This window comes from Suricata suricatta, chromosome 12 (genome assembly GCF_006229205.1).
Source record: "Suricata suricatta isolate VVHF042 chromosome 12, meerkat_22Aug2017_6uvM2_HiC, whole genome shotgun sequence".
Classification (NCBI taxonomy): Eukaryota; Metazoa; Chordata; class Mammalia; order Carnivora; family Herpestidae; genus Suricata; species Suricata suricatta.
Genome location: NC_043711.1, coordinates 95,053,495 through 95,065,127, shown reverse-complemented (window position 1 = coordinate 95,065,127; position 11,633 = coordinate 95,053,495). Strand labels below are relative to the sequence as shown.

General features: G+C 42.9%; 1 protein-coding gene across 1 annotated transcript in view; it reads left to right on the top strand.

Annotated features, from left to right (window-relative positions):
- The first annotated feature begins 232 nt into the window (after nucleotides 1–232).
- Nucleotides 233–11,633, top strand: part of B4GALT5 (beta-1,4-galactosyltransferase 5) — a 56,928-nt gene continuing 45,527 nt past the window's right edge. The window contains exons 1-3 of the mRNA XM_029917964.1: nucleotides 233–299; nucleotides 6,585–6,758; nucleotides 10,819–10,932. Of these exons, the coding sequence (XP_029773824.1) occupies nucleotides 233–299; nucleotides 6,585–6,758; nucleotides 10,819–10,932 (355 nt within the window). The remainder of the gene's footprint in view (nucleotides 300–6,584; nucleotides 6,759–10,818; nucleotides 10,933–11,633) is intronic.

Below are 11,633 nucleotides of genomic sequence, written 5' to 3'. Positions count from 1 at the left end.
TAACCGTGAGATCATGACTTGAGCCGAAATCAAGAGTTGGATGCTTAACCACCCAGGCAGCCCCACTTCTAGTTTTTAATTAGAAAAGTATTTAGGTCAATGACTTCGGTGTTTTTAAACTTAGAAAAGTTATACCGTTATGCCTTGAATATGCTTGCCAATCTTTCATTTGAGAGGTAGTTTTTGCCTAGGAGATGAGAAATTGTTTGTATTTTACTTAATCCAAGGAGAGATGAGGATGAAGCACTTTCTGAAGTTGGAAGACCATATGGACAGTGTGGAACAGAAGTCTGTGACTGGTAAATAGCTAGTCTCTTGTGCTCTGTGCTGCTGCGTGGAAGGTGGAAATAACCTTGCCTCTGTTGCTAAGATTATGTTTTTAATAAGAACTTGAACTGCTTAGTACTAGGCTGGCACCCATCAGTTGCTTTGTCTGGAAGAGGCAACTGGAATCTTTCATTCTGCTGTGTGTGTGTGTGTGTGTGTGTGTGTGTGTGAGAGAGAGTGAGAGAGAGAGAGCGAGAGAGAGAGAGAGAGAGAGAGAGAGAGAAGGAGGGAGAATGAGTGTGAGCATCGGGGAAGTGAAATGTTTTGTTTTGGTGTTGGCTTGGTTTTCTCTTTTATCGTTGGCTTGCTTATCTTCATTCTGGTTTCACGTAGTGAGAAATCTTAAGATTTCTGTGAATTAGAAGATTTGAATTTATTTAGATTTCATTTGGCAATTAACTGTAGGCAAGAAATTACTTTTTTGGTCTGCTTTATGTTTGAGATAATTTTTTTTTTTTTTTTTTTTGAGACAGAGCATGAGCGGGGAGGGGCAGGGAGAGAGGGAGACACCGAATCGGAAGCAGGCTCCAGGCTCTGAGCTGTCTGTCAGCACAGAGCCTGACGTGCGGCTCAAACCCACAAACGTGAGATCTGACCTGAGCTGAAGTTGGAGGCTTAACCGACTGAGCCCCCCAGGTGCCCCAGTTTTTTTCTTTAATTATTTAATTACAGAAAATTTCAAACCTTATATAAGAGCAGAGTGAATAGTATACTGGACCCCCATGAACAAAGGTAATTTTTTTTTGTGACCTTTGTATATTTCAAAAACAAACAAATAAAATGACAACGAAAACCCCCAAAAAACATAAGGACAGGCTGATTTTTTAAAGCTTTTGGATAATTTAGTTTCGTTTTTGTTAAGGTGTCTTGCTGATCCAGGTACCTAAATGAGTGTTTCTTAATATGTAAAAAGGGAAAATGAGCAGTACATAATTGCAGAATTATTGTGACCATAAAGGAGAGCTATCATCACATGTTTGCAAGTCTTGGTGCCAGTTAGGTGTTCGGTGCCCTCAGTCACTTCCCCAGTCCCGTGATCACAGTACTCCACTGGAGTAGAGAGGGGAAGGGACAGTGGGGGGCTTCCTACTCGGGGTGCCAATTCCCGTGAAGGGGTATGTAGCAGACCAGGGCTGAAGCACTTGATTGCAGCAAAGTTTCCAGAGGATCTAATGTTTTCTGTTACCCAGTTCTTATTTGAACCCTCAGAATTTAGAGCCAGAACAAGGGTCAGTATGTTTACCAAGGAGAAATCTTTTCACACTGTGATCTTATCTGGAAGATTCTGCTTGAGAAGCAGGTGCTATGGCTGAGGATGCTGAAGGACCCTGGTGTCCCCTGGGAGCACAGCATTGCTGCCCGCGTGTCTGCCACCTGTGTTCTCTTGGTTCCGTGGCCTTATTTTCTGAGGATCTATTGCTGATTTCTGTAGCTATTTATGTCAGCTTTGACCAAAGCGAAGTACAAAGCTTGCGAGAGAAGGTGGGGAAAATAAATACCTCTTTCAGGACTTGTTTTGGCCTAGGTTTTGTGGGTTGTGTTCGGTAACATTCCCCAGGATCCACAAATTAAACATTACCGCCACTGAGTTGGTTTTAGTATTATTTTATTAATTTAATTGTTCTGTAATTAGAATAGTAAACCAGTCTGCATAGATTGAAGCCAACAGTTTGGGATGGTATTTGTTGTACGTGTTTAAAACGGACTCTTCTCATTGTGATATGTGAATAAGCTTACCAGTGGATGATTTATGTAAGTCTGTGTCATCAGACACATTCCGGAATGAATCATGCTTAATTAGGAGCTCACAAATGTTACCACCCTTGTGCGTTGAACAATATTTTTTAAACTACTAAAGCCACCTCAACAATGCTAAAAGGAAATTACAATAATTTATTCATAATCCTCTTTTCCTCACACATGTTTTCATTTCTTGGTTTTCCTTTTCATCTTTATACGCACTCGGATATTTGGAAGTCCTACACTTTAGGTTGTTAGGCTGAGAGAATCGGCTGGAGAGAAGTGTAGCAATTGAGGAAATGCTATTTTGTGCTGGAATCACATTTTGCAGTTTCTTTACTGGGAACATCCTTTCCTGGTTAGTTCTGTGTCTCCCTCTAACTAAATGTAACATCTTGCTGTAAGATTATTTCTGGCAAGAGATTCTTAAAAGGAGAGCTATGAAAAAAAACACATACTTGCTGTGTTTACTGATCTATGGGAAACTGGACAAATTGTAGCCCCTTTGCTGTCAGGTTGATTTACTCTCATTCCTGAATATTATGAATAAAAATTAAGTGGAAGAATTTAGTATTTCATTAACTCCTATACCAGCGTGGCTAATTTAATGTGAACGTATAGTATTCGATCTAGCACCTACGTTGATGGGATTCTACAAAGCAGAAATAAAGGCTTTCTCAGAAAGCTGTTGTACTTGGTGATTATTTTTTGCCTGTTATTTTTTTCTCTGTCTCATCAGAAGTAACTAAATTTTAAATGATGGAGAGTCACTCAAAGATAGGTCAGAGCAGCTCAAAACAAAGGGGATGGGTGGGTTGCTGCGACCACAGTAAACATTCACATGCCTTACTGCCGATATTTCCTTTGTTTTTTCTTTTTTTTTTAATGTTTTTTTAAATTTAGTTTTGAGAAAGACAGAGAGAGATAATGTGAGCAGGGGAGGGTCAGAGAGAGAGGGAGACACAGAATCCAAAGACAGGCTCCAGACTCTGAGCTGTCAGCACAGAGCCCTACGCAGGACTTGAACCGACAAATGGTAAGATCATGACCTGAGCCGAAGTCGGAAGCTTGACCGACTGAGCCACCCAGACGCTCCTCCTTTGATTTTTCAAATGTCGCTGTGTGACACAGTGCGCCCTTTAAATCAGTAGTTAAAGGAATTAGATATGTAGTTAAAGTTAATTTGTGTGGCCTTTTCTAGGCTGACCGGGCTTCCCTAGCCCTTTGGAAGATCCCATGCAGAACCATCATACAGAATGAAAATTGAGGATATTCCTTTGCTTCTGAGTTGTTGGAAATTTACGTTAAACTAAATGTGATATTTTCTTTTTCTACTCTCTTTTTTCTTTTTATATCTGTATGTACAGAATAGGGATACCATTGATGTCATGCAATTTATTCTTTGTTAAAGGTGGTTGTATTAAATTACATTTAGTTCTGCTATAACATGACTTAAGCGTTCCTAAAAAACACCATGCTACACCAAATTGTTGAATAAAAGCCATAGAACTAATGGGGAAAAAGTGAAGTTAGGTACACAACAGTCAAAAACTATTGGGGGCACCTGAGTGGCTCAGTCAGTTAAGCATCTGATTCCAGCTTGGGTCATGATCTCATGGTTTGTGGGTTTGAGTCCCGCGTCGGGCTCTGTGCTGACAGTTCAGAGCCTGGAGCCTCCTTCAGATTCTGTCCCCTTCTCTCTCTGCCCCTTCCCCACTTGTGGTCAGTTGGTCTGTCTGTCTCTCTCTCAAAATTAAATAAACATTAAAAAAAAATTAACGTTGATACTACATGGCTGTCTAATCCTTCAGTCCTGATCTGGGTGTTGGCAGTTGCCCCAATAGTGTCTTTTATATCAAAATAATTAATAATTTAGTTTAGAATCACGTGGGTTTTTTTTTTTTTAACTTTCTGGCATCACATCGTGTTCTAGACACCTTTGTGCCTTCCTTATCCCAGATCTGGAATCCGCCATTTCCCCCAAAGAATCCTGATTCCTTCTGGTGGAAGATGGATATGTAGAAGCGAGATCCAGGTCCTTTGTGCCTGCCCTGCTCTTGGAGTGTCCTAGCTTCTTGCTTCAGTGCATAAATCCCGTTGAACACGCATATGTGGACACATACCCACCTTGACGTCTGTATTTCTACAGGCTTAGAAGTGGGAAGTTGTGCATTCACATCAGTACTGCCAGTTAAAGCTAACACCTCAGGGTTCATTCTAGTCTTCTACCTTTCCATCTTTGTAATCCCTTTCCTCGGCGGTGAGAATCCCAGCTCCCGTGTTTGTTCATTGATCCCAGTTCTTTGCTGCCTCAGCCCCAGGCCGTTTGGACATCCTTCTCACCCCAGACAGTCCGTTCTCCTTGCTGGGCTTTCCTCCTCCATCTTTATCCCACTTAAGCTCTCACACTTGCACCAGCCCATCTGCCAGCGTGGGTGCCCTCTTTACCCGCTTGGGCTCTGACACCGTGGACTAGGCTGCGCGCTCCTGCCTGGGCTGTGGCGCCCCCACTCCGGCATCCCCCTCTTTCTGCCGAGTGCCCTCTTCACCCTTCCTGGCTCTGACACTGCATTTGGGGTAGCCCTCGTCCTGCAGTGTGCAGGCATCTGACTGCGACCATCTGACTGTGACCAACCCGTTGTGTCTTCAGCACAGACCCCTCCCTAGCTTGGCCCCACCTACTGGCTCTAGGACTGAAGTGTTTTAGAAGAAAAGGGTTGAATTGTTTTGGTAAATTTTTGATGAGTAAATTCACATTGGGTGGGGGGGAATTGTTTGCCCGGGGCCATGTTACCTAGATTATTTTCTGTGTCTCTTGATGCACAGGATTCCACTTCCTTTTTTTTTTTTTTTTAAACATTTATTTATTTTTGAGAGAGAAAGAAAGAGAGCATGAGCGGGGGAGGGGCACAGGCAGACAGAGAGGGAGACACAGAATCCTAAGCAGGCTCCAGGCTCTGGGGGGCTTGAACTCTTGGACCACGAGATCATGACCTGAGCCGAAGTCAGATGCTTAATCAACTGAGCCACTCAGGCGCCCCAGCACAGGATTATTCTTAATTTCTTCCTACAGGCCACCCACTTTTAACTAACCAAAGGGTGAAATCCATAGCCCACATAATTCTGATGAGTCTTATTTTCCCCCCTCCCCCTCTTAAATCTTTCCAGTGGCACAGATGGGGACTGTGGTGTTTGAGAAAGCCTGCTTTTGCAAAAGTGACTGTCTTGGTCAGTAGTTTGCATTTCTGTCTCTCCCCTTCTGGCTCAGTGGCCCGTCTTCCGTCTCCCACCACGACAGGGGCAGCAGGTGCTGTTGGCATTTTGCTGAGCCCTCTCTGTAGGTGTTTTGCATGTGTTACCCTGTTAAAACACCCTGCCTTTGGGAGATGTGCGGGTTTTACAGATGAGGAAACCAAGGCTGGGAGGGGTTAAATAATTCGTTGAAGGTCACAGAACTTGTAAGAGGTTAGCGGTATAATTTGAATCCAAGCCTCTGCTTTTCCCCAGAGCCTGTCCCCATGACCGTGCGATGCCACCTCCAGAGGATTAGGACAAATTTGATGACACTCCATTTTCCAATCCCTAGTTTTGATTCCTTTTGATTTAGGAAGAGGAAGCGTAGACTCTTGAAAGTTATAGTTGGAAAAAGAAAAATAGATGCCATTAGCTGCCTGGAAACAGTGGCACATGAACCCTGCCTTCCCGGAACGGGTCCGCTTCTTCTGTGATCTGATCACCACTCTCCACTCTGCACATGAAGAATGAGGATCCCAGCTTTTCTGACTGACTTCTCTTTGGAAACGTATGTGACTCTGAAGGTCTTTTACAAAGACCTGATGCTTTTAAGGAAGAGCAGCGTAGACCTTACTCAGCGTATCAGCCCATCTCGGTCTTGTCACTGTTCCGTGAGTGGGATGATGCAGCTGGTTATTATTAATAACGGTTGAAAGTGGGTCCCAAGTGGGTTTGAATTATTTTTAGGTGCGGGGATGGATTGTTCTGTGCCTTTGTCCCCCATCCTGGTGCTCTCCCTCCTGACTGGTGTCAGGCCTCTGTGAGGTCCCAGTGCGGGACTGGGGGGCTCCCCCCGGGCTGCTCCTTATGCAGAGAGTTGTTCTTCATGAAAAGCTGCAGGCCTGGAGTCGAATTGGCACCGTAACCTCATTTGCACTGCTCTCTAACCATGGAGCTGAGCTCATCATATCTGAGAATAAACATACTGTCAGCCAGGCTTTATGGAAGTGGTGAGGAAAGTAAGCTTGTTTTTTAATGATGTGTAACCATGAGAATAGTAAGGATATTTATACTCAGTTCCTAGACTCCTTGAAACAGAGGTGGAGAAAGCTAGCTAGCTCGCTTTCTCTCTCTCTCCTCTGCCTGTGTATCTGTTTGTCTGTCTCCCAGTCATCTGGCTGTATTAGAGACCTTTAGAGACACCCGAGTGATCCACGCACTGTGTCAGTTTTGTTCAGGGTGGAGGGAATTGCCTGCTTGTAGGAGATACAAACTTCATTGAGCTCCGGAGCCACACCTTCTGAGCGCATGTCCCAACTCTGCAACGTGCCGGCGGTGTGACTCGCGGCAGATTACTCAACTGTTCTGTTCGAGTGTGTTCAGCTTTGTCACGGGACCGGAATGGTTCCTACCTCATAGTGAGGTCCTCAGCAAGGTTCCTGCCGGTGGCGGACCCAGTAAGTGTTGGCTGATCGACACTCGGCATTCTGGGAGATTAGTCTTAGATGTGTTTTTCAGACTAGGTTATATACACAGAACATAACAGGATGGAAGAACTGTAACGTAAAAGACTGGGAGAGGATGTTCAATTACTGGAATGACCTCTGTACTGTACAGATGGGGAAATGGAATTTTAGAGATGGTAAAGGATTTGGTCCGTTCTCACTGAGACTAGAGCTCATTCCCTGTCCAGTTATTAAACCAAGGATTTTCATAAAGGTGGCATTGGATGATGATGAATGACAGTACCAGGATTTGTTTCCTTTTTTTTTTTTTTTTTGGTAGGGGTGAGGCTGAGAGAGAGGCTTGTGTATAAATAGAAAAAGCACACTCAACACACCTATTGTTTTTATAGTGCAGACTACAGTGAATAAATTTTTAAAAAATTGGCAGATGGGAATACACCGGAGATAGTGAGAAAGCATGATTGTAGGGACATAGGTTTGAAACAGCTTGAGCTCATGGGCTGTCCTGACGGACCTGGGGTATGTGGGGTGTCAGGGAGTTTTGCTGTTAGGAAAACCAGGTTATGTGCATCTCTGGGCGGGCAGCAGGGGTGAAGCAGGTACAAAGGGCGGTGTGGCTCCAGAATTGGAGTAGAATGGGGATCATTACAGGTTAGTTACTCCGAGGGTTTTGGGGTTTTCCCCAGTAGTTTTTCTTTATTTTAGATTATAAAAGTAATGCACTGAAAGTATAAAATTTGGAAAATACAGCCAAGCATAAAGAAAAGAAAGACAACACAAAATCTCATAACCCAAAGATAATTTTCTATTAACATTCTGGGGCTTTTCTTTCTTTCCTTTTTTTTTTTTGGTATGTGTGTAATTATTCAAGAACATAATTGAGTGCCTATTGTATGTATGATTTTATATATTAACTTAAAATGTTAAAGTGTAATCTAGAGGCAGAGTGTTGGGTTTTCCGTCCCATATGAAAATGTGGACTTTTCTATCATATGACATAGAAGAACATTCTTTGGTATATGTTTATATAGTAGTAACGTCAGAATCAGGCTGATAGTGCCACGCTTTGGTTTTATAACAATGACTCATATTTCCCCATCTGTAAGAAGTCTCAGAAACTGTAAGAAGTCTCAGAAATTCAAAGAATAGGGGTGCCTGGGAGCCTCAGTTGGTTGAGCGTCTGGCTTCAGCTCAGGTCATGATCTCACAGTTCATGGGTTCGAGCCCTCTATTGGGCCCTGTGCTGACAGCTCGGAGCCTGGAACCTGTCCAGATTCTGTGTCTCCCTCTCTCTCTGATGCTACCCTGCTCACGCTGTCTCTCTCTCAAAAATAAATAAAACATTTTTTAAAAAATTAAAAAAAAAAGAAATTAAAAGAATAAAATCATCCTCAAGGAAGTCTTGCCTGACTCAGCAAGTGCTGTTTTGATCAGTTATAGCACTTACCTGCTGTTAAATAATATTCTAGGACCAGAGCACAGGCAGTCTGCTAACTTATTTTAAATTTACTAGTTGCTGGATAAGGCCTGTTATCTCTAGTTCACAGCAGAGAGAACAATTCATTCTTGCCAAGAAAGACTTGGTTTGGTCATATACAGAAAGGAAATCTGCATATTCAAAGAATGTAAGTTATGGGTAAATTTGAAATCCATGGCTGAGGATTCTTCCCTAGACTAATTTGTACTTCCATGAATTAATAAAAATAGAATTTCAGCAAACAAGAATTGTTAAATAAAGGCTACATATATTGGCCCACCAATCAGTGTGCCTGCCTGGGAGCTAACTATTCTAACACTGAAAGCTACTGGCAGCAACTTGGCTGTTAGATTAATGTCACTTCACATGGAATTTAAAGGTATTTAAAGGTAAAGGAATTACAGGAATTTAGAGAGGTTATTTTTTCCTTACATTATGTAAATAGGCATGTAGATTTAACTTCAGGAATGCGCTTTCATGTAATATTTTATAATTAAAATGACTGTCCTTTTTTAAACATTACTTTTCTAAGATTGATTCCTCACCCCATAGACTTGAAGATTATTCAAAATACACTTCTGAAAAAGGATGGGTTAGAGATAACACTTGTTCTAGCAGGGGGAAATGAGCACTGAGATCGACCCGAAAGGGGCAAGGAAACTTTCAGGGGCCAAGGTATGTTTCATCTCTTAGTAGGGGTTTGGATCACACAGGTGCACCTTCATAAAAACTCAGCAGATGGACACTTAACTCATTTCATGAAACTTTACATCCAAAGGGGAAAAATTGTGCAAATACTGAACTTTTACTAATGATACAGTAAAATATTTAGAGAGCGGTTTGCTGATCTCTGCAATTTACTTGGAAATGCATGAAAAAAATAAGATGAATTGATGAACGGCTGGATGGATATATTTGTGGCAAGAAAGTTAAGAATAGAATCAAGATGGTGAGAAATGGCTTTACACTATAAAATTCTTTCAACTTTGCTGTATGTTTGGAATTTTTCATAATACAGTGTTGGTTTAAAAAATGTTGTAATTAGTATCTGTAAGATTCTGGTCACCATGGGGTGGCAATGGAGCCATTTGAATCTCTGACCACTGCCTGGATCATTTTGAGACTGACAGAGAACTAAGAATCATTGGATTCTTCATCTTCACCGTGTTAAGGGTCTCTCAGTGTCTTTATTGAGTACAGGGGTTATTGTTCTGATTATTTTCCTGTTCTAGAAATGACCATTATAAACCCCGTCTAATCATCAAAGAATTAGCATCTGTGTTCATTTCTACATACCACATCCAATGGATACGTGTTAAATAGTGTTTTGCTAAGGCTAACATTCAATACAAATCTGTATTTTTCTCTTCTGTTCTATTCTCCAGACTTCAGTTCCGATATTTTTTTATTACCCTGACTTCTAGTTCACTAATTCTCTGGTTTTGCTGTATCTAATCCAATATTAAACCCATCTATTAACTTCTTAATTTCAGTTGCTGTATTTCTTAGTTCTAGAATGTTTACTTGATACATTTTTTATAGATTCCAATTTTATGATGAAATTCTCCATTTTCTCCAAATCTTTTATTCTCTATTTTTTCTGTTTTCTTGAATGTAGTTTTTTTTTTTTTAAGTTTATTTTGAGAGAGAGCATGCACACATACACGTGCATGCAAGAGGGGTAGAGGAGGAGGGGGGAGAGAACGCCGAGTAGGATCCATGCTGTCAGCGCCAAGCTGGACATGGGGCTCGATCACACGAACCTGTGAGATCATAACTGACTGCGCCACCCAGGCACCCCAAATGTAATTATTTTTAAAGCCCAAGAGTAATACCTCCAATATTTGTATCACCTGTGGATCTTTTCCTGTTGTCTGTTTCTTCTGTTATTCAGTCATTTGAGCCTGTCTTTTGGCATGCTGGGTAATTTTGACTGAAAACTGGACGTCGTGTATAAAAAATTATAGTGGTCCTGTGTGCTTTCAGTCCTCCTCTAGGGAGGGCTCACTCCGTTTGCCAGGCAAATAGCCTGGGGACTGATCCCATTTCTCCTCTCTGGGAGTGAGCCATCAAAGGTAGGGTATGGCTTTGGGAAGGCTACATTTTTTAATGTTTATTATTGATACAGAGAGAAACAGAGCATGAGTGGGGGAGCAGCAGAGAGAGGGAGACAGAATCTGAAACAGGCTCCAGGCTCTGAGCTGTCTGCACAGATCCCAACATGGGGCTCAAACCCACAAACCATAAAATCATGACCTGACCTGAAGTCGGGTGCTCAACTGACTGAGCCAACCGGGAGTCCCAGGAAGGCTCCATTTACCTCTGGTTTGCCTATACCCTCAGGGAGTAGCCCTGCAGGAGTTCTGAGAAGCTGGGGTGCTCACCAGGGGGGGGTCCTGAGCTTCAGTCTCTGTCTCCTCAGCACGTGGAATGGACTCCACTGTGCTCTCCAGAGGATGTTTGCTGTCTTCGCCTCCTAACCTGTGCAGCTGTAGGATTCCATAAACCTCCTCTGTGGCTCAATTCTTTTCACTAGGATTCTGGCCCATGAAACCTCTATTTTTGTTTCTTCAGACAATGAGGTTTTGCCAAAGTTCTGCGGTTCTCCACCTCCTAGTAGTGGCTGCAGTCCTGCGCCCAGACCAGTTGCCTGCGCCCCCAGCCCTGTTCTTCACCCAGGACTGGCAGGTCGGTGAGCGAGGAACCCGCCGCAGTAAGCTGGCTTGCTTCCCAGGCGGTCGCCCTTCTCCAGGGTTTTGTCTCCTGAAGCCCTGGCCGCCTCAGCAGCTCTCCAAAGTCTTCACACTTTCGCCCCCCAGCCCCCCAACCTGGCTTTTCTAGTTGTTCCCGGAGGGATCCCTTACATACAGCAAGCTACTCAGAGTCAGAAGCAGAAACTACTTTATGTAAATCTTATGCATGTAAGTTACAGAAGAGATGTTAGTCTGTGCTCCATTTCTTAAAGAAGACACATCCAGTTTAAAGGGACTTGAAAGAAACAGATCTGTTTATTAATCTAAAATGAACCATCATTATAAACTTATTTGAACAGTATTACTTACTATGCCTTCTGTGTAACAATGTCAACCGTTAATTTAAAAGTAAGTGTTAGCACAAAGAAGTTAAGTGATTTGTTCAGGTTCTCAGTCCCTGGCGCGAGCGACGCTTTGGGCTGGATGAGCAATCCTTTGCTGTTTGGGAGGGTTCCTGCTCCCTGCAGCTTGTCTAGCAGAGTCCCTGGCTTTTCACCCCCTGGTCCCTGAGCTGTGGCCACCAGATCTGTCTCCAGGTGCTGGAACATGTCCCCAGGGGGCAGAATCACCCCTGGTTGAAAACCACTGGTCTAAGAGGAGCGATTCCATTTCCTAATTTGGTATAGTGCCAGAGAA